General features: G+C 39.5%; 1 protein-coding gene across 3 annotated transcripts in view; it reads right to left on the bottom strand.

Annotated features, from left to right (window-relative positions):
• Positions 1–402: 402 nt before the first annotated feature.
• The window catches only part of ARHGAP6 (Rho GTPase activating protein 6), an 866594-nt gene continuing 845502 nt past the window's right edge, over positions 403–21494 (bottom strand). For 2 of the 3 annotated variants that reach the window (XM_069204992.1, XM_069204993.1), the window contains exons 11-13: positions 17041–17303; positions 4860–4940; positions 403–2868 (exon numbers count right to left, since the gene is read on the bottom strand). In XM_069204992.1, the coding sequence (XP_069061093.1) occupies positions 2168–2868; positions 4860–4940; positions 17041–17303 (1045 nt within the window). In that variant the 3' untranslated portion in view covers positions 403–2167. The remainder of the gene's footprint in view (positions 2869–4859; positions 4941–17040; positions 17304–21494) is intronic. The other variant, XM_069204994.1, reaches the window with a different exon arrangement.

The raw sequence follows: 21494 nt of genomic DNA on the forward strand, positions 1-21494 counted from the left end.
CCTTATGTTGCTAGATGAACCCAGAATCACACACTCTTGCCCTGTAGTTCAGTCTCTTGCTTATATTGGACCAGAAGCCTGAAATGATGGTCCAGACTTCTGGTCTATCTTACAGTTAGAAAATACGTGAAAATGTTTTTAATGTGTTGTTTTCATTCCCTACTTTTAGCTCATCTTGTTACTGTTCCCTAAAACCGATATGCCCTTTGCAGTGAACTTAATCAGATCACATCTTCTGCTTTACGGTTCTCTCGCTCTTTCATTAGACAAATGTCACCATTGGGGAAAAATCATATCTGTGTAAGAAACACTAAGCAGTAGTCGCAAAATATTTTCAATGCTTATGCAGTTGTACCCATGTGATATGACTTTTTCACTTGTATTAAACACTACCCAATGGGATTCAGGAATGATATTTTATAAACTGTAATCCAGTCAGTTTGCAAGTACGATGGATTGTATACATTCCAAGACAAAGATATTGCAGTAACAATAACGCTTGGGGTGGGCACAGTCGACATTGGCAGTACAACAAAATGATGACTGGTAGAACATTTTTGCTCATCTTTTTTGTGCCAGAATTATGGCACAAATTTTGACATAAGCATTACATCACAGAAACGGTCATGAACTACATTCCATTTTAGACAATCGTGATTTGTAAAACTGTTGTATTAGACGCCTTACCCTCAATCAAGTAAAACTTCTCTGTTGCAATACTGACACACACTGCCACCTGGAGCAGACCGTAGACTGCCATACATTTCAAAACAATCACTTGGCCCCTCAAAGTCGAAAACATTCCCTACTAAAGATTTATGAGCGATGTACTTCCCTGCAAACTTTGGCACATTATTTGTAAAGAACGTGGAGGTTTTCCAAATATTGGAATACCATTCTCCGAATGCAGCAGGAGGATCCGTTATGAAGTAAAATGTGAATACTCTCCACTCGAATACAATCTGTTTTAAATGTCTGTGTTGCTAGTTCTTTACATACTGGAGCATTGCACTTGTCAAAGACAAAAGTATCCTCAAACTTTTGCGCCACGTTTTTTGGCTGTACAATTTATCTGGGCATCTCGGATTCCAGTTTATTGTTCGCAAACAATACATGAAATCTTACATCATAAATACGTGCATATATTATATATATACTGTGTACATAAAACTGCATTTGAACGAACACAGAAGTGAGGACCTTTGTGTTACACTCCTCACTTTGATATTAGGCACGGACTTATACTACTGCTTGCCAAGTAACACATTTATGACATGGTAATTTGTGAACGAGTGTATGTGTATATCTATATAGATATATATATCTACACACACACACACACATTTTTCCTTGCTTTGCTAATACTATTACGAACAATATGGCTTTCCACAATCAGGTACCGGGGTAGTGTTTCGCAGAGGCACTGGAAGAAGGCATTTTTCCCTCTGTTATGGGTACAGCACAGAAACCAGCTTGTGCATGCTCTAGAAATTCAACGATTATCATGGCAAATAAGTGCAGTGACGATTAAAAGCAGTCATGATTATCCATGTTGCTTTCTGAATGTGAACAATTAATATATGATTATCATACATAACCGGTTATAGAATATGCAATCATCAACGCTGCATATATTGACAATATCAAGGAACTACAATGTAAATGTTCATCCCTTGAAGTTTTAAAAGACCTAGTAAAAAATGTCAACATGTATGCAATCTTATCTACAGCAGAGGCTTTTATGAAAAGAAATTCGTACACTATAAAAGTGAGTTCCATCCGAAAGGTAAGAGATCTCGCGAATTTGAAGGCTTCTTACATTTGTGGTGGAACATGCTGCTAACAGGTAATAGCACGGTTCAGCAATCACAAAACATAAAACAAAATTAAAAACATCTGCCTTTCAACTGCAATAGAAAATCTTATTGTGGTCTTCTAACATGAGTTGGAGCCTGCTGCAACTCACAACTAACTGGCCGACTGCCCCGGGCCGTTGTCCAACAGCAAATTGAAGAGGTCCCTTTAGGTAATAAAGGCAATATTGTTATTTTGAAATAACCCTCGAAACAAAATGTCAGTTCAGTATAAAAAATATTTTAAAAAGTCCCTTGTAACCATTAATTCTTTGTATCCTGTCAAAGCCAAATTTTTGTGGCCTTAATATCTGTCATACCAGAGTTTCAGGCAAAGCGTCTGGATTGTCTGCCGACAGAAGCTCCCATATCTGCCAGCGTTCTCTTTGCCACTCTTGCCAGTCTTGCTCTGCCACATTTTTACTGTTTTTGTGGTTTGATGGAATATTCCATGACAGCTGCTTCGGCTGACCCGATGCTAATTGGCATGTGGCAGGGGTTCCAGGTTTCCCTCCCTCTGCAAGGCCCATGTTAGTCTCTTGCCGTTGTGGACGCCACAGTGCCTGTTCTGCTGAGGAGACAGTCTGTGGGTGAGTAGGCACAATGTTAGACTTTGTCTGGCCAGGGTAAGGAGGAGGAGGTCTTCCATCATTTCTATTGATATCTTGAAGCCGTTGTAAAGATTTTGGCTGCTTGCAAGTCGCCTGACGCTCACCCTCCATAATGTCCTCTGTGCTGCTGGCAGTTGCATACTGGTATGACCTCGGATAAGACTGGTGTGAGCTTCGCTGAACCCCTTCAATTTGTGGAGTGCTGGAAATCCGAGATACAGTCGCATGAGGCATGCACCCTGCAACAGCAGCTGTGGTGTGAGTCCTTCGTAGACCCGGCTTACCATTGTCCAGTTCGTCTGCATTATTTTGGCATTTGGACCAGTTCATTGCCAAGTTACCCTGAGAAAGGGAACATTGTCCATGATGCAAGGGACTGCTTTCATAAATGTTTCCATACGAACCTTAGAGTAAACAAAACACAGAGATAGAGTAAGTAAAAATATTCTACATCTTGCACTGTACCACTTACTCAAAACAAGTCAATGGAATATCGAAACTGGTTCTTCAAAATTTCAAATACTCGAAATCTCTAGCTAGCCAGAGTAAAAACATACCTCCCTCCAGCAAAAACACTTATTTCATCTGACATGCTCTACACCACACACATGCGTTCTCTCCCACTAATAAAAAACAATACACAGACCTACAATAAAAACAACATATGAATGAATACAGACATATAGGATTATAGTTGGGTAGATGTGAATACCTGCGTTATTTTCACTGAAGAGTTCCAAGTCATATCGATTTGACAATTATAGCATACGTTTTTTTTATAATGTCACTTTAAGTTCTGAAGTAGTAAAGTCCATGTTAATGACAGACACTCGTGTATAATTTTATGTAGCATATGCCCCCCTAAATATTCCTCCCCTGCTCAGATGACCTGAGCCAGGTAGAAACGTCTTGGAGAAGCCATGCAGAGGACTGTGCTGCCATCCTCTCAGCCGTCGTCCCCATACTGTACAATAAAAAAGTACCTGGTTTTCTACCACCCATTGACATCTTCCATTCGCTTCCCCAAACTTAAAAACAAAACAACAAAATAAAAAACCCTGGTGTTTCGCCGTCGTCCCCTTCATGAAAATATAATAAATGTACAAGCCTTCCAGTCTCCCTCAGCATTACCTTACCCCTTCCGCCAACCAAATATAAAACACATACCCCACCACCTTCCCTAACTAACCTTTTGTCCTTCCCTTCTAACAAACCCCCCCCCCCCAAGTGGCTGGCAGTATTAGAACACTATATTCCCACAGCCTGAAAAATAACGCTTCTAAAAATAATACCTCCCAATTATTAGTTATACGAATACATCTACAAATCATTAATTTGAAAAAAGAATACTTCACAACGTGTTTGTTCTCAAAATATATTTAAGTTCACAGTGAAAGAGCTGGAAGGCTTAAGAGTCAAAGATAAAGCATATTATATCTAGAGTCAAAGGGTTAATGTTATATGAGTAATGCTTGGGGGTCGGGATAGAACGTCAAACGTATAAGGTTAAGGCTTGTGGTATAGGGTTTGCAGCTAGGGGTTAAGTGTATAGGATAAGGGTTGAGGGTATAGATATACTGGGATAAGAGTTACATGTATAGGGTTGGGGTTAATGTCATAGGGTTGGTGGTATATGCCTTAATATATATGGTTAAGGTTATAGGGTTAGGACTTTGAGGTACAGCATATTAGCTCAAAGGGTTAAGGCTATAGGTCATAAAGTATAGTTTTAAGGGTACACATACAATAGTCTGAGGTATAAAGCTGACACTATGTGGGATAGGAGTTTAGGGTATGTGGTAGAGGGGTTAAGGGTATATGGATTTAGTTGGAGGGTTATAGTCCATGTTAAAAGGTTAAGGAGATAAGATTAAGCAGTTTAAACTTTATATTATATGTTTAAATGTTATCACTGGAAATGTGTTTAAGGTTTGTTGTTGATATTTTTAATTCATCTGTTCTAAAGAAAAAATAAATCTAGGCGTTTCTTTTCAGATTAACATTACACTTCATACATTACATTTCAATAGAACACACTGCAATTTCAAAGTGATGCAATTACAAGTATTAAGAACAAACTGATGCTATTTCTCAGTATAATTAACACGTTATAACTGCTCTCAAAAACTGCCGACATTCTCCTTTTTCCCTCAGCTCTGTGGAGGCCTGAGAAAGTGCAGCAGAATGTGGGTGGGCTGGAGAACCATCACCTGCCATTGCAACGCTTTCCTCAGGACTCAGAAGACCCACGAAGGAAGCAATTGCTTCCCTGTGTTATGTAATAGCAGCAAACAATATGTGATGTAAGAACATTCAATCAATCAGAATTCAAATCTGGTATTCACACAAAGCCATACACACTATTCAAATATACAAAACTGAGTGTAAATAATACCTGCCATTCCCTGATCTTTTGTCCCAGATTTCAGTGTTGAATGCCAAGCGCCCCAAATGTTGAAAGGCTCCTCTGGAACCTCTGGAATGAGAAGTAGCATAACATCATACATCTAAAATAAAAAAGATATCTCATGACAGCAAATACATCAATATCAGACTGGCCATTAAAAGAAAAGACTAGTGTAGAGACTACGCAGCAGCTTTCATTGTTTGGTTTATGGATGATTTACAGATGTTCGCGGATTTCTTTATAAACCTCAGATTAAAAGTATTCTATGTATTTTGCGTTTTGATATAACACACTGTTTCACTGGAGGAAAGGAAGGTTCAAGGGGGGTAAATGTAGGAATATAAAGTCCCTCTTTACATTTCTTCTGGAATTGTTACCTTGAACGTTTGCATGAAGGCAATTTGTTTCAGTACTTTGAGGTGTGGATGGCACGTATTTCTGTTGCTGAGAAGTGTTAGAACCAGAATCTCCAAACCTTTCTAAAATGGGAGATATTTTCTAGCAATGAATATCATACAGAGGTACAACAGGCCATAATCCTCCAGTGCTGTACCCAGAGAAACCCAAACTCAACAGCATTTAGAGGCCATCACTTTGTAGTGACAATTTTAAGCACCAATAATTATCTTGATTGAACAGAATACTTGAGGGTCCCTTAGGACAGTACAGTTTAACTACTTCTTCCCCCAAAACAAGGTTATTGTGAAGAAGAGTAGTCACCATCACGAAGATGAGAAGTCAGATGTGTATGTATTATTATGATACACTAAAACATCCCATCAATAAGAGGACCAGCTGCTGACACTACATGCATTCTCGGACCTACCATTCTCAAAAATTCAACATTCTTTAGAACTTTACTATTTTAAGCATTCTACATATTAAATAGATAACTATGAAACAAGGTCAGAAAACCACACAGATAACGAAAGACAATAAAACTATACAGATCACTCAAGAATTTTGCAGGAACCACAATTTGTTTGCTCCTCTTCAGTACAGGCTCTTCACTTGAGTTTATTTCTCTTCCACTCTTGTGACCTGACAATTTAGATTGAACCACAGTAATTCTATTCAAATTCCAGATTCGACTGTCATTGAACCTCACCGAGTTCTGGAATAACCTGGCAACTTTAAACGGTGCAAATTTAGAAGAGCCACACGTCTGGGGATATCTCACTCTCACAATATCACCCACCTTCACTTCAGTTTTTGAAGTGGTATGCCTTACATCAAAGTTATGTTTTCTTTTTAATAGTTTTTCTTCTTGTGGCTCTTTCCCCACTTCCCATCATCTGAGCCCTCACTCACTTTTTTATACATCATCCAAGAAGGATACATTAGCAATTTGGCTTTCTGCCTCTGAACAAGTCAAAAGATCCTTTCCATATGAAGGATTGGGGCATGAGTCTAGATAATCTCACCCTCTGTAGTATCTCCATCTACCAATCTCTGTTCTGTGATTTAGCAATTTGAATGGACTCTTTCTATACCATGTTAAATCACTCTACCATGCCACTGGTCTCAGGGCAATATAGTGAGAATTTTTTTTATGTTTAATTACCCTTTTTTGCAAGAATTCCTCCATCTCTTTAGAGACTAGTAGTACTCCGTTGTCTGTTAAAATGCACTCTGGTGACCCTTGTCTGCTGAAAATATCACCCAGAAACCCAATAATATTGTTAGTTTCTATGCCTTGTTTAATGAGGAGCTCTGAAAAAAAATGAAAGAAACCCCCAGGTCACCACTTCTAATTAATCTACCCATAACATCTTTGTTTGTAAAAAAAAAAAAAAAATACCTGTACGGCTACAAACATTATCACATATCATTTATTTAGCAGTTTAAATATAATAAATCACAGGTCACATTGAATCCAAAAATTATTGATAGCAAAGTCATTACAAAATCATATATTTCCGAAAACACAATCTCACTACCCAAGTGATACATCCATGGATCCAACCAGGCGCAGCTGCTGCCAGGAAGGGGTAAGGAGGCAATGCAAAAAAAAAAAAATGAAGTAACTTACTTGCCCCTCCGTGATCCGCCGCTCCCGCAGCCTCTTTTCTTCCCTCCCCAACCAATCCTGATACTTCTCTCATGCTGTTACACAGCATGAAAGAAGTGCCACGATTGACCTGAGAGGGCAGAAATGCTGCTGAGGGAGTGGGGCATTGAGCTTGGTCTCCGTCTGGTTGTAAAATACAGCCAGGTGGAGAGTTTCTAAGAGCGCATATCAGTTTGGCTGGCCTTGGATGGCCAGCCAAACTGACATGCGCACTTATAAGCACACCACTACTCCTCCTCCACTTGTTGACGTGGAGGAGGCTGCCCCCCACCCAGCCCTACAAAAGCAGAAAAATCCTTCTATTATCCCTTTGATTTCCTGCTTTCAGCAGCAGGGTGACACTCCTCCTTCATAGTGGGGGGCCGCCCATGGATCGAACCACTCATCTCTTATACATTCACCTAGGGCCTCACAACCAACCACACATACTCTTCATGCCATCTTATCTAAGGTTACTATAAATACTTATTTTGCAATTACTACAGCACAACAATTTACACACAATATCCTTACAATTCAGAATGTAAAATCATTTCACAAATGTTGTTCTGAGAAATATAACCTTCATTTCAGTTCAGTTTCTCACGATTAGGGTGCTATGGCTCCAAATCCATTTCATTTGAATTGCAAATTAGCTCAATCTTACACTAATGTGGCTCAGATTCAATTCTATTCAAGAATTTCTCCATCTCATATTGTTGTGGCTCAGATTCGAATCTACTTTTCTAAGTACAGGTTTTTTTTTCCCCAGAAACAAAGACTGTTGAGCGTAGGTTAATTAGCAGTTGTGGCCTGGGGGTTTCTTTGCAATTTTTTCAAGTACTTTCCATGCCCCAGGAGCTGAAACTTCATATCAGAGGGTCCCTGTTACATGGACAGTGTGGACCTCGAAAACATATCAATGAACACCAGTACATAAGACTGACTACTTTTGCTAGTGACAGGTCCTGAAATATGTAACACTACTTTCTGACACACCCTTTTAGGGGTTTCTCTTACAACCATGGGTTGTACTCTGGTTTTACATATTTTATCACTAGCATTAGACTCCGCACAGTCTCTCACAATCCATTCCATCTGTACATCAATACCAGACAGCCAAAAATGCAACCCAATCCTCTCTTTTGTTCTCAAGATTCCTTGGTGACCTTGATGTCCTAGGTAAATTAGTCTCTCCTTGACTTTGAGCCCCTCTAGAGTAAATCATTACTCACAGACAATTCCTCTCTTACATTCCTGTGTTTAAGAATTTCTTCACCAACACCTCTTTTTCCATACAAGCCACAAGTGACCATTTTGATCACTTCTTGTAAGACGTTGTCACTTTTTATTATATTGTTACATTATTTTCCACTTATAACACCTTGGGCAACTTCGCATACATTACATATTTCCAAGTCCCATAAATTGCCACTTCCTAAATGCTTCCGTCTCCATTTGTGCAGAAACTAAGCATGAAAGCAATCAGTCACCCTGCTTTCCTTCCCTGGGATGTTCTCAACTCTAAAGTATATTCTTGCAAAGCCATCACCCATTTACAAATCCTAGATAAAAATTGTATCCAAGTTCTTTTTGCAAAATATTTCTTTTAGAGGTTTGTGGTCAGACCTAACCACAACGGTATCACTCTAGAGAAACGTCTTTAACTTTTGAAAGGCCAAGTATATACACAAAGCTTCCTTTCCAATAACGGAGTACTGATTCTAGGTCAGGACTGGAGGCTTCGGATTATGCTTCTCTCTCTTTACTGCAATAAAATACAGCAGCCAATAAAACTTCAGTAACTCAAGAAACTAAATTTCCTGTGGAACTATGTAGTCCAAGTCCACCAATCATAGGGAAGACCCCTGTATATCAGTCTCTGCAAAACACAGTCCTTCCTCTTTCTTTGCTGCTGCAGCCACAGATAAGTCATTTCTTTTATCAATTCTATGCTGACTTACTTTATAATATGGTAAAGACTATTTCAAGTTTCACAGCATGGAGCGGGAGCGGGCTCTTCACGAATGTCAGTGCTGCTTTTGCCACTATCTCGGTCGATCGCTTAAACGCAATCGTTCCGACTTTTATTTGCGCCCCACTCTTTGAAGTGGCCTTCTATACGTTCTGACGGTGGGCGTGGCCCACATTCAGCTTAGGAGTCGTTCCGACTCATAGACCGCGACAGCGTTCAGAGGACTAGTCCTCTTTTTATGCCAATGTCCGCTCTCCTCGCTGTTCCTTTCTTGATTGAGCGAGGTGAACGCAGCACGTGCGCGTTTAGAAACAAGTCTATTTTTAGCTCGTTTTTACATGCTTGGCTAATTCTTGAGCCCTCGAACGCCCAACGGGGCGATTATACGTATTAAGGCTTTGCCTTTGGGAAACTGCAGGGGCTCCCTCCACATTTGATTTTAGCTGTGATATTATTTGGCAAACTTTGTTAACATATCCCTGCTGGGGCCCTTCTTCCCCACCTTGAACTGGCTTGGCTGCTGTATTTTATTGCAGTAAAGAACAAGAAGCATAATCCTCGCCTCCGTGTCCTTAATAGAATTGAAAATTCTTGACGCGTAAGCTACAAATCTTTTTATTCTCCAGCCCAACTAACGACATGGATAAAACCAATGGTTTCTTCTTTCCCATCCTTTACTTGTTTGAGCACAGCGCCCAACCCTTTAGAACTCGCATCTGTGACCTATATGGATTGTCTCACAGTGCTGAAACTTTGCAAAGAGGGAGCGTCTTTCAGATCAGCCTTTATGTCTAGAAAGTCTGAATCACATTGTGAGGACCACGACAACTTCACCCCCTTTTTCAATAGAACCCTAAAGCACGCGTGCAACTGGGAAATCCCGGTACAAATGTATTATAATATTCGACCATCCCTAAAAAAAGCTGACCAAATCGTCATTGCACCCCGGTACTGGAAGTTGTTCAATGGCTCTTACCAATTGTTCTTCGGGCTTGACACCATTTTTAGTTAATTTATGGCCCAGGTACTCTATTTCAGAAAGACTGAACTTACACTTAACGTAAGGCCCCTATCTCTAAACTTCTTCAAAACAGATCTTAATCTTCATTCGTGTTCTTCTCGAGAAGAACCGTAAATCAGAATGTCATCTTGAACAATCTTAACTCCAGGTATCCCTCCCAAGACATCTTCCATGGCTCTCGGAAACACAGAAGCAGCTTAATTTAATCCAAAGTTCAACCTTGTGAATTTGAACAACGTAAAAGGTGTGATGAAGGACGTAAGATTAGTGGATCTGTCATCCTGTTGTATCTGATGATATGCAGCTTTGAGATCCAATGTGGAGAACACAACAGCTCCCTCCAGTTGAGTCAGCATATCTGCAATATTCACATGTGGGTATCTATCTGCAACTACCTCCCTTGTAAGCACTCCTAAATCAACACACAGCCACACTTCTCCAGAAGCTAAGCCAATGGGAGCAAGCCACCCTGCTGCTTCAGTATCCACAATAATACCCTCACCTTTCAATTTATCAAACTCAGAGGGCACCGATTGTCTCAGAACAAATTCAGTACACCATGCAGTTCACAAGCGGACTGAGTAGAATAAATTTATGAGTATAGTTTGTTAGACAACCTAACTTTTTCCTCAAAACCTATATAAAATCATGGCATATTTTGAGCATCTTGCTATCAGTCTCCTTACTTAAGTTGTTACAATCAACTTCTACATTCTCTTCAAGTATTTCCTTAAATGTTTACTGCTCAGCAAGAAACCACCGCCCTCTGCCTATTCTTTTTTTTTGTTACATGGATAAATGATATAGAAATGAGTTCTCAAATCTGAATATTTTTGAAGGTTTGATTATACTTCTTAATCATGAAATATAGCCATATTGAGCTGAAAGGTTGAGGAGTCTGCCCTGTGTCTGCGCCATGTATGAAAAATAAAGAGCCTCCCATGAGCCACTGCCCTTCCTGAGCGTGACAGATGGGAATTGATTTCAATTGATTATGTACCCTGGCCATGTGCAGATATGGGGTGTGACTCACACTGGAGTACTATAATAATGGTGATGCATGGTTGGTGATATTTGGCGTGGTGGGTGGGAGGCTGTAACTGCAGTCCTTACAATAATAAGACATTTCCAAAGTGAAAGCATATGCTACCAGTAATCCTAGATCTGTTGATCTACACATGGTCTCATCTGTCTTAGGACAAAGCCAGCACCGGAGCTGCGAGTGGGGAGATTGAGGTCAGGAGGTTCTTCCTGTGCAGGAAGCGGAAAAAAATGTGGCAACGTCTTCCCTGTTTGGGTAGCAACCCACAGATAAACCTCCTTAGGAACTAACAGGCGGTTCCCTTACAGAAAGAAAACATATAAAAAGTGTTCTCATGCTGTGAAATGCTCCAAAAACGGACTACCACTTAATCACTACTTAAACTAAATATTCAATGTTTGCCTGTATTGTGCTTTTTCATTTCACTTGGTTGTGTCTTAGTCTTAACTCAGGTGCCCACCTTTTGCACACCAAAATGTATTTTTTTTACTTACTCATGTTTCTCCTCGGTGAGAATGAGTTTTACTGAATTGTGCAGTTAGAACTTTTAGTTAGTTATTAAATAGGCATCTATATATCTGCCTCTGTAAAAGCTACTTGACAGTTAAAAGTCTGGATAAAAGAAAAAAAGCTGAATGTAGAAAATGTGCTGGGAAATATAGAAATGCAATACAAATACTGACAGCTAGCATAATCACATTCCCACATTGTCCAGCAAACTTGTGGCATAATTTCTATCTACCTGGATTCCAACTGCATTAAAAGGAAAAAGGACGTCTATTAGCCACACAGAGAAATAAACTGATGACTGAATTTACAAAAACAAATAATGATCTTCAGAAATGCCCCTCTAAGATTGTTCTTGATTCTGATTAGAGATCTAAAAATTCTCTGTAAATTCATGCCTGCATCACACTCTGGGAGTCTTACTATTTAATAATCCAAAATCTAGAATCCAAAACAGGAAAAGGTTATAAGAGGACTTGGTGGAGCATCCAGGCACAAAGTAGAGATAACACACACCTGATACTTGCTTTAGTAAGGGATCATTCCATGGATCATCTCAGTATTGTTAGGAGATAGGGGTAATCACCATTGAAAGTATGTACAGAAGCGAGAGTCTCCACCAGTGTGATCCTTTATGATGTTGATGGAAATACATATATGTTGCCTTGCCTGTGATAAAAAGATCAGTTACGGAAAATTCTACTTGTTCCCCTGGAAATCTGGCCACCCATGATGACCTGGAACTGCATCTGGAAACCCTACCCGCAGGTAGAAAAAGGCTAACCATTATGTACATAAGCATACAGGTCTACCACACATAAGTAGACTCAGTAACAACATTTCTTAGGGCTGGAACACATTAAAAAACAAGCGTTTTCAAAGCAATAAGTTTTGCACTTGCTTGAATAAGAGCTACTGGCTTAAGTGCATAGCTGGACTTTTCTTGCCACATAAATTGGTCAACCCTGCCATATAATTTGGTCCTCTCTGCCACATAATTCCAGCAGCCCTGTATACAACTAAAGTACTTCAATTTACCTTATGCCTCTATCTGCAGCAGAAAACAAATATTGCCATTATTTATTATTATTTTTTTTATAATTTTGTCCCCCCCTCAACCTAGTGTGGGGACCCAGAGATGACCTAGGCAGAAAGAGCACATTGTGCGGTGAGTTATGGCCAAAAATGTTTTGTAAAAGGAATGCCCCACAAGGCATTATGGGGCAATTTCTAAGTGCAGCGAATATAGTAGTAGCTTGACTGTAATGCTCAGGACAACCCCTAGAGGGCACCACTATAAAATAACATTTGTAAGAAACATGGTCATGTAACCATATAGTCAGTCCCTAAAGAGCATAACCATATAAAAACTAAATGGCAGAACGTAATGTAGTTTAACCATGTATTTAGCCGCCAGAGGGTGTAATGCTCAGAACAGCTGTTAGAGAACACCATAATAAAAATAGCATTAAAAAAAAAACCAAAAAAAAAAACATGGTCATGTAACCATATAGTCAGTCCCTAGAGGGCATAATGACATGAAAACAGAATGGCAGAAAGTAATGCAGTGTAACCATATAAGTAGCCCCCTAGAAGGCATAGTGCCTTACACATTTTCAGGCCTACTATGATACTATTACAAACAAGGCCCTTACGGCACAAACTACTCCCAGCTGTAAAACAAAAGTTACAGCCATGAAAGAGCTTAAAAAGACATTGAATGGTGGGGGAGGTTACTATTTTGGGGTCCCCACAAACCTAGTGTAGGGACCCAGAGAGGACCTAGAGAGAAAGAGCGTGTTATGCTGAACGGCTTGGTGGTGGTACCACTGTCATAGGACCAACACAGGCTGAGTTATGGGCAAAAAAATATTTTGAAAAAAGAAATGTCCCGCAAAGCATTAGGAGGTGAGTTTTCTGAGTGCAGTGAATACTGTAGTATCAGCTCTCCTGTTGTGCCAGGAGAGCCGCTTTGGGGATTTTTGTGTTTTTCTGTGTTTGTACATTTTTCAACTGCTAAACTTATTAAGTGGTTGTCATGTAAAGCACTCCTTAGATCGAAGTTGCTCTATATGAAACTTCACTTAGTCATGTAAAGCGCTCCTCCGAACAATTTGGCACTATATGAATCTTCACATCCTCATGTGAAGCGCTCCTCCGATCGAGTTTGCACTATATGAACCTATTAAAAAAATAAAATAAAAAATAAGGCTAGTAAATGAATTAGAAAGAAAAACCCCCTCCAGCTTCCAGCCTTTGTGCGCAGACACCACAAAGAAACAGTGGAATGCCAAAAACAATGAAGAAGAAACAACATACAGGCATGCAGCGTGAAGTGGTGAGACAAAAGAAAAAAAATAGTGCACCACACTAAGGTATATGGCCAATTGTGCAATAATCAATGTAACAGGGTCAGTCTCCAAGGTGGTAACAAAGCAGCCTCAAGGTGGAACAAACGTGAAGCATTTACCTACAAAATCCAGGGAATTTTGAAAGGCATGCCAAGGAACAAATAAAAGTGATGGGCGTGTTGCAAGCCCACAGATGTAGATTACAACATGTTGAGAGACAGTGCTTGGCGCTGCCTCGGCTCGACCTAAGGATGATAAAGAACTCTTGTTCAAAGTGCCTCTCACAACAGAGAAGAGAGTTCCAGTGGAGGAAATCTTCTCAGGTTCTTGCGTCTAACTATACTCATAGCCATTAAGGCAAGTCTTTATAAAGAACTGCATACCATTACGTCTTTAAGCTTATAGAATGCAATAGCAGAAGCGAAAAGGTATTATAAATTCTTTAACTGGCCTTCTGAGAGAAATGGACAGACCCGAAACTGTACACCATAGGTGCTGTAGCATGAAGCACACCAAGGTATACAGACGATTACACTAGAAAAGAGGACTCCAGCACCTAGAACGTAGCCACACTAGTGGGACTTATTTTTTCCTGACCTATCAGCCTAAAACAGTTGAGTGATTAACCCAATTCGGACTTCAACAAATGGAAATTCGGCACTGACTATCTCCAGAGAAAAGGGATGCCATTATGGACGAGAGGACATTTTGCCAGGATTGACAAAGAGATTACTATGTATGGTATTTTCACTTCAAGGCTACTCAGTCATAAGGGACTGAATCAGAATAATGACGTATTCTTCAACAATCGTGTCATTTGGCAACATAGTAACATGTTTACCTTCTTAGTCTTCTTAGTCTGTTAATCAGGGATTGAAAAAGGACAAACAACTCTGCCAATTTGCTGAGTTCACCCAAGAGCCAAAATAAAGGGGGCAACAGCTTTGGTGGCTAAGAAGGACCCCTTGCCTTATGGATGTTTTTTGATTTAATGAAACTTGGAATATGCAGATTAACCCGTTCAGTTTTAGATATGAAAATGCCTGAAGTGGCATGATGTACCTGCTGATAATCTTGCTACACCCTCGGAGTGAAAGACCACAAATCAACTGCAGCTTACAACTGCAGAAGGTAAATGAATACTGCCACTCCTAACAAAGTAATAAGAGGTAAATGTGTCACTAGCTCTATTATATGTGCAATGTTGATGTTGCAACTTGTGTGTTTTAATTAGCTTGTAAAAGGATGCAGTATGGAGGCCTTCTGCTTGTCTTCTCAACTTGTTGCTTAATATGCATAATTTAAGAATCCTTCTCTATCTGTTGTTGCTGTTTGAGGTAGGAAAATTAGGCTTAAAAAATAGATGGCAGCTAGATACTTCTAAATGAAAATCACCAGCTTATCCAAGAAACCAAGAGGAAGGCGCTAACTGAATGAATGAATGCCTGGTCCAACAGGCACAACTAAATGATGTAGAAGACTTCACTGCACCCACGGCTATCACCGGAAACCCTTAACAAGATCTGTACAAAAACCTATCAAACTTATTTTGCAGCAAAATCACAACCATATACAGCAATTTCCACTCACAACTGAACCTCTCGAGAAGTCCCAGTAATGAAGGAATTCAACACAATCACCAAAACAATCACCATACCGCAACATCATTAGCACACAGGAAACCCCCAACAATCACAAAGACCATCCACCTCTATCAATACAGCCACCTTCCTGAAACCATGTAACCAAGCAGCCGTCAATGCCCTCCTAAAGAAACCCTCAGCTGACCTAACCAAACTTGCCAATAACCGGCTGATAGCTCTAATTTCCCTACCCAGCTACAGTCATCGAAAAAGATATCAACAAGTGCCTCTCCGACCACCACGCCAAACAAATGCTTCTCAGCGCTGCGCTAGGCAGAGTCAGGCCCAACCACAGCACGAAAACTGTCCTTATATAACAGCAACGGTTGACATCTGGATGGTTTCGACAGGGCGAAAACGCAGCCCTCACCCTGCTAGTCCTATCAGCAGCCTTCAACACCATCTTCCCACTTCATCCTAATCCAACAGACTCCACAAACCAGGCATTCAAGGACCATGTATAGATCTGTTCCTTCCTCACCGGAAGCATCCACATCGTCAACATGCCTCCTCTCCATACCTCTGAAGCACGAGATCTTATTTGTGGAGTCTCCAAATGTGCTTCAACATCTACATGACCCCACTGGCTGAAGTCGTACGAGCTCACAACATAAAAATTCTCACTTATGACGACATGCAACTGATGCCATTTCTTTTGGTCAAAACATCCAACACCAGGAACAAGTTCACCATAGGCATGACACAAGTGACTAGCTAGATGAAATTCATTTGCCTCAAATTAAACTCCGACAAGACCCAGGTGTAGTCTTCGGAAAGACTGCATCTCCATGGGACTCAACCTGGTATCCTACAGATCTTGGACCCACCCCCAAACCTTGCTCACAAGTGAGAAACCATGGAGTCATCAACAAACTGGACATAACTGCCCATGTCAACACAGTGGCCTCTGCCTGCTTTAAAACACTAAGGACGTTGAAGAACAAAAATTAAAATTGGCTACCAAACACCACCAGGAAAACAATCAGCAATCACCTAAGTCCTCATCACTAGAAGACTAGACCATGGAATCACCCTTTATGGAAGGATTACCAACCAGCTCACAAGACCATCCAAAACGCAGCAACCAGACTAGTCATCAACCTCCCATGCTGAGCCCACATCACAGCACACATTAGGGACCATTAATGGCTAACAGTACACAAGCGTGCACACATTAAATGCCTCCCCACACCTACAAACCTCTCCACAACACTGACCCTGCGTATCTAAATCACTCATTCACTTTCACCACCCTTTCATACACCTTCGCTCTGCCAGTCTCTCACTAGCACAAATCGCATGCAAAGACAAAAGCAGAGCAGCAGAACGCACCTTCTTGTACTAAACACCTAAAGTTTGGAATGACCAACTACATATCAGAGCCTCCTCTCTTCTCCACTTTTCCAAGAAGTAAAAGACCTGGCTTTTCGAGTAAGTCCACAGAGCAGGCTCACACACCTTCTACAATGCACCAGTGTGTTATAAAAACACTGATAACATAACATAACACATAATTAAATATGTCTGAACTACCTTTATTCAAGTTGGTTAAAGCTCAAGCTGTGAAAGCTAGTCCTTACCTCTTGCAACCCATGGTACAGGAGGTCCTTCCCTTGATTTAGGCTGCATGTGGCCCAGAAGCGCATACTGTTCAGGCACCTTGAACAGCTTGTCCGAGCTGCTAGCCAGTTCTTCTGGCCTAGCTGTCAAAGAACGCTCTGAGAGCACAGGGGAGTTGTTGTCATAAGGAGAAACATCCCCACTAGAAGCTTTGTTGGAGTCTGTGGATGAATGCCTTCCTCCTAGGGAGAATGGCCGATCGGATCTCAGCATCTCAGGACTCCTATAGGGAGAAAGAAAATATGCTTGTTACTTAGCATTTGAAAAAGAAAAACATCTGTATAAATGGTTTCCATGTCTTTTTCAATTAAGCTGCCCAAATCAGGGAATTTTAACAAACCATACCATTGTTTGGATAAATACAAAAATGACATTTGCCTATTTGAGTCGGCAGAAGGGTGCTAACAGAAAACTGACATAAGATCAGTCAAAAGACTGTCAAAATGGCCAAGCAGAACAAGGAGTTTAGAGTAAGAACAAACCGGTTTTGAGAAACACTGAAGCATTGAGAGTTGGGTAAAAATTTAAGTCATCATTTTCATATATTTCAGAGAGCAACTTTGCAGGTTATTTTACACACATTTATAGAGCTAATACTTAAGCCTTCTAGAATGCAATTGTTTATTTAAAGCGAGTGCAGGTACACAGGTACAAGTGGTTGAGAACATGACGTAAGATAAAAAAAGATGAGTTTGAGGGAAAATAATTTTGTGATCTAACAAACGTTTTCCTCACAGAGAAACAGAAGATTTTAAAACTATTAGGATGGCTGATCAAAGGAATCCACTCTTTTCAGTAATGGTATTAATCGCCAGAAGCCTGGAGTCAATTGGGAGCTGGAAGAATGGTGTTGATTAGAAAGGACATGAATCAAAATTTAACACACTAAAATTTAGAAACTCAATGATGGATACTTTTCCAATTTGTTACTCTTTGCTCAGTGCAAGCTTCTCCAAACCCTGTTTGATACTCACTGGGTACAATTTGCAAAAATATCTAAATATACCTTATTGGTCTTTGGTGTCACCTTTTTCTGCTACGATGTACAAATGATGACTGAAAGAACAAAATGTATTACCAGAATAAAAGATTTGTGCAGTAGCCTTGGTATGCTCCTCGTTTGGGGCAGTGCTGAAGCAGTATTCTGATATTCTAAACCTGCTGTTTCATTAAGATGGGTACAATTACCCACATACCCACCCATATTAATGTTTCACAAGTAATGCCACCATGGGCTTTTGGTGCTGCTTGAGACCCCTGTTTGAGAACCCTTGGTTTTCTATGCACACTTCTTCTGGCAAGCCTAAGCCGGCTGCCAATGAGTTAAAAAAAAAAAAACGTGTTCAAAAGTCTCAGTACAACATGCCTTGGGACCAAATATAATCTGGGCCTCCTCTTATCGATCACACCTTCAAAGATACAACCTTATGCACAAATGGTATTCTGATTGACTGAATACCACAATTTGCCAGGCTTGCACTTCCTCCCTTCTTAACTCTTTAGAACAGGACAATTACACTATTCCTCTTCATCCTCACTCTATATTCTGTTCCAAAACCGTTCAAGATATTATTCTTCACCATGCAAAAATATCTTAGTTTCTTGCCCTCCAGTCACATTTTTTATCTTTGGTGCTTGGATACCACTATACTATACCACTTTTCCATGTAAAGATAACTGCTGTACATTTACACATGGATGAATATTAAGCATGAATGTATTTTCCCAAAATCTTGAAAATTCGGTGAGTCAATATAAACGTGTTATCTCAAAATAAACTGCATTTCCACAACTCTGGGGATTGCCTCCCTTCCCTCAGTACTTCAACAAACCTCATAATGCCTCCACAGTACCATAAAATATATAGCACGCTTAAGTTTTGAAAACTAGTGTATTCAAGATGATGAAAAAAACAAAAGCTCAACGTCAACCAATTATATGTTGATAAACATTCAAATCTGACAAAATTCACAAATTTCACTTTCAAAACATACAAAAGAATTAACCAGTCAAAGCCCACCAACAACATTCTGAAATACTAATTTCTTAAAAGCCCCTCAAAGATTTGCACAAAACCACAAGTTTGAGTTATTTTTTCATAACAAATTTGGTGTAATTCCATTAAGCAAACTTCACTGTAGCAGAGAGAAAAAACTTTCATAGGTGCTCGAAAGAGGATTTTTAAAAATGTTTCAAAGCTTTATTGAAAGAACTCAAACTAGTCACAACTTCATAATACAACTCAACAGAAAAGCAATCATAACTGAAGATATACCAACTACAATCACAGAATTTTCAAATGTACGAAGATATCACACATAGATAAAAAGTAAAATTAAAATATCTGGATTCACAAATATTGATTGTATACTGAATGGTTGCATTGCATATCAAGCTTAGCTTTTAAAAATGTGGAGGGAAAAAGAGAAAGGATACACAGTGACTGTTTACAAAAAAAAACTACTGTATAATTAAATAATACAGTTTTGAAAATAATGGAGTCAAGACAAACTTTTTTATTTTTTTATTTTTTTCACAAAATAGTCAAAATGATAACTAGAACGGTAAGACCAATAATAGGGCAGAGAAGTAATTATGGGGGCTTGAGAGTTTTCCTTGAGAGGTACTTCTGCTTACTCAAGTTCAGACTAGGGTTATTAAGAAATAAGGTAATAGGCAACCGTAGTAATTTTCCTTCTGATAAAAAATAAAGAGAGGTAGCAAATGCTCTATATAATATTTGATTCTTAAACAGCATATGACCAAGCCTACAAATAAATATTTTTCTAGTTAGTAGTTTTTTGTTGGAAGGCAATTGCTAACAAAATGTCCACTAATCTAGTATTAGAAAAATCTAAAGGTATTTCATTATCCCTGTTACTGTCTTCCTTCCTTGACAGATCTGCACGAAACTTGACAAGCTGGATAAAAAAAGCAATGTGACATTTGATGCAGATTTGCCTACCAAAGTCATTGTAAGCAAAAACTATTATGCCTCCGTAATGGAAAGTGATCTGAACAATAAATTCCAACAAAGTATCACAGTTGTACATATACACAGAACCCCGGCCCCCATTCCTTCAACAACAGTGTTCAGTAATTCTAACTAAAAATCGTTTCCTACCGTTTCTGCAATTGCTGCAGGCTCACCTGGGATTCTAACTTGGTCCAATTCACAGACAAAATCTTGTACCCAGAAGACGCAGCAAGTATTTCAGTGTATTGACAAAGCATTGGAATCCCTATCTCTGCTGCGCGGCGGGGAAGTGCTACACACCTTCAGGATTATGGAAAACTGCAATTCTGCGACACAAAACTAGGGAAAATGAATATTGAGATGCTACTACACACCTATAATAGATAAATCTCGTAATGAAAATGTAAATAGCAAAGGCAATGAATAAAATGAAGAACACACAGGAGATGAACTGTTAGTCCTTTCCCTTTGCTAAAAATAAGAAAACCCAACAGAACGAATTGTGCTTGTGTGGTGCGGATGCTGGACATGCATGATACCGCCTCTGAGTTTTTACTTATTCAAAAGGTTTGGGTGCCTACCAGTGGAAGTACACATGTGAAGAGAAATTCATGTAAAACAACAAACTATTTTTCTTTCTGTAGTAGCTTCCTGCATGTCTATACTGACGTCTTCCTCTATCAATAGGCACATTTTCAGCATTTTGTTTTAAGAGTGTAGCTATTCGTTTTTTTTTGTCACAAAGGTTTTATTTGTGTTTTTGTCACACCCATTATCATCCAATGGCCGCAGTTACAGTTCATGCAATGAGGTTTTTCTAGTGAAGCCACATTGAATATACGTTTCTATACTAAGAGAATATAAGATGGATTTTCTGTTGAGTTATATGTAAATCATTTGTCGGAAACTATGATTAAATTCTTAGTTAACAACGTTGAACATGTACTTGCTTCCCTATATTAACGTAGGGACATGTTGCAGATTTCTTTAAGGTGGTTATAGACCTTTGATTCATTTTGTATATATTTTATGTTTTTGAACATTTTTTTCATCTTCGGTCGCCAGCAAGTTTTATTTCCACAGACCATAATAAATACAATTTACATACATTTGAAAACTGGCGTAATTCCGGTTGTGTTTAGTTGTAAAACACATCTAGACAGTCAGCGCTAGAAATCAGTAAAATACAAGCAAAATAGTGAAACTATCATAAACGATCAGAGGAGCTATGGCAAATGATGGCTACAAACCCAACCACAAAATGTTTCTGTTCTGCAGGGTCTACCCAAATCACTAAACAAAAACAAGCTAAACGCCTGACTCTACCACAGTATCTCTTGCGTCCCTTTCACGCATTCTGCAACAGCTACATGCTGTGAGGCCTTAAGATCTGACTACAATAACTACTGTTTTATATACCTGGTTTATACTGGATAT

This window comes from Pleurodeles waltl, chromosome 8 (assembly GCF_031143425.1).
Source record: "Pleurodeles waltl isolate 20211129_DDA chromosome 8, aPleWal1.hap1.20221129, whole genome shotgun sequence".
Taxonomy (NCBI): domain Eukaryota; kingdom Metazoa; phylum Chordata; class Amphibia; order Caudata; family Salamandridae; genus Pleurodeles; species Pleurodeles waltl.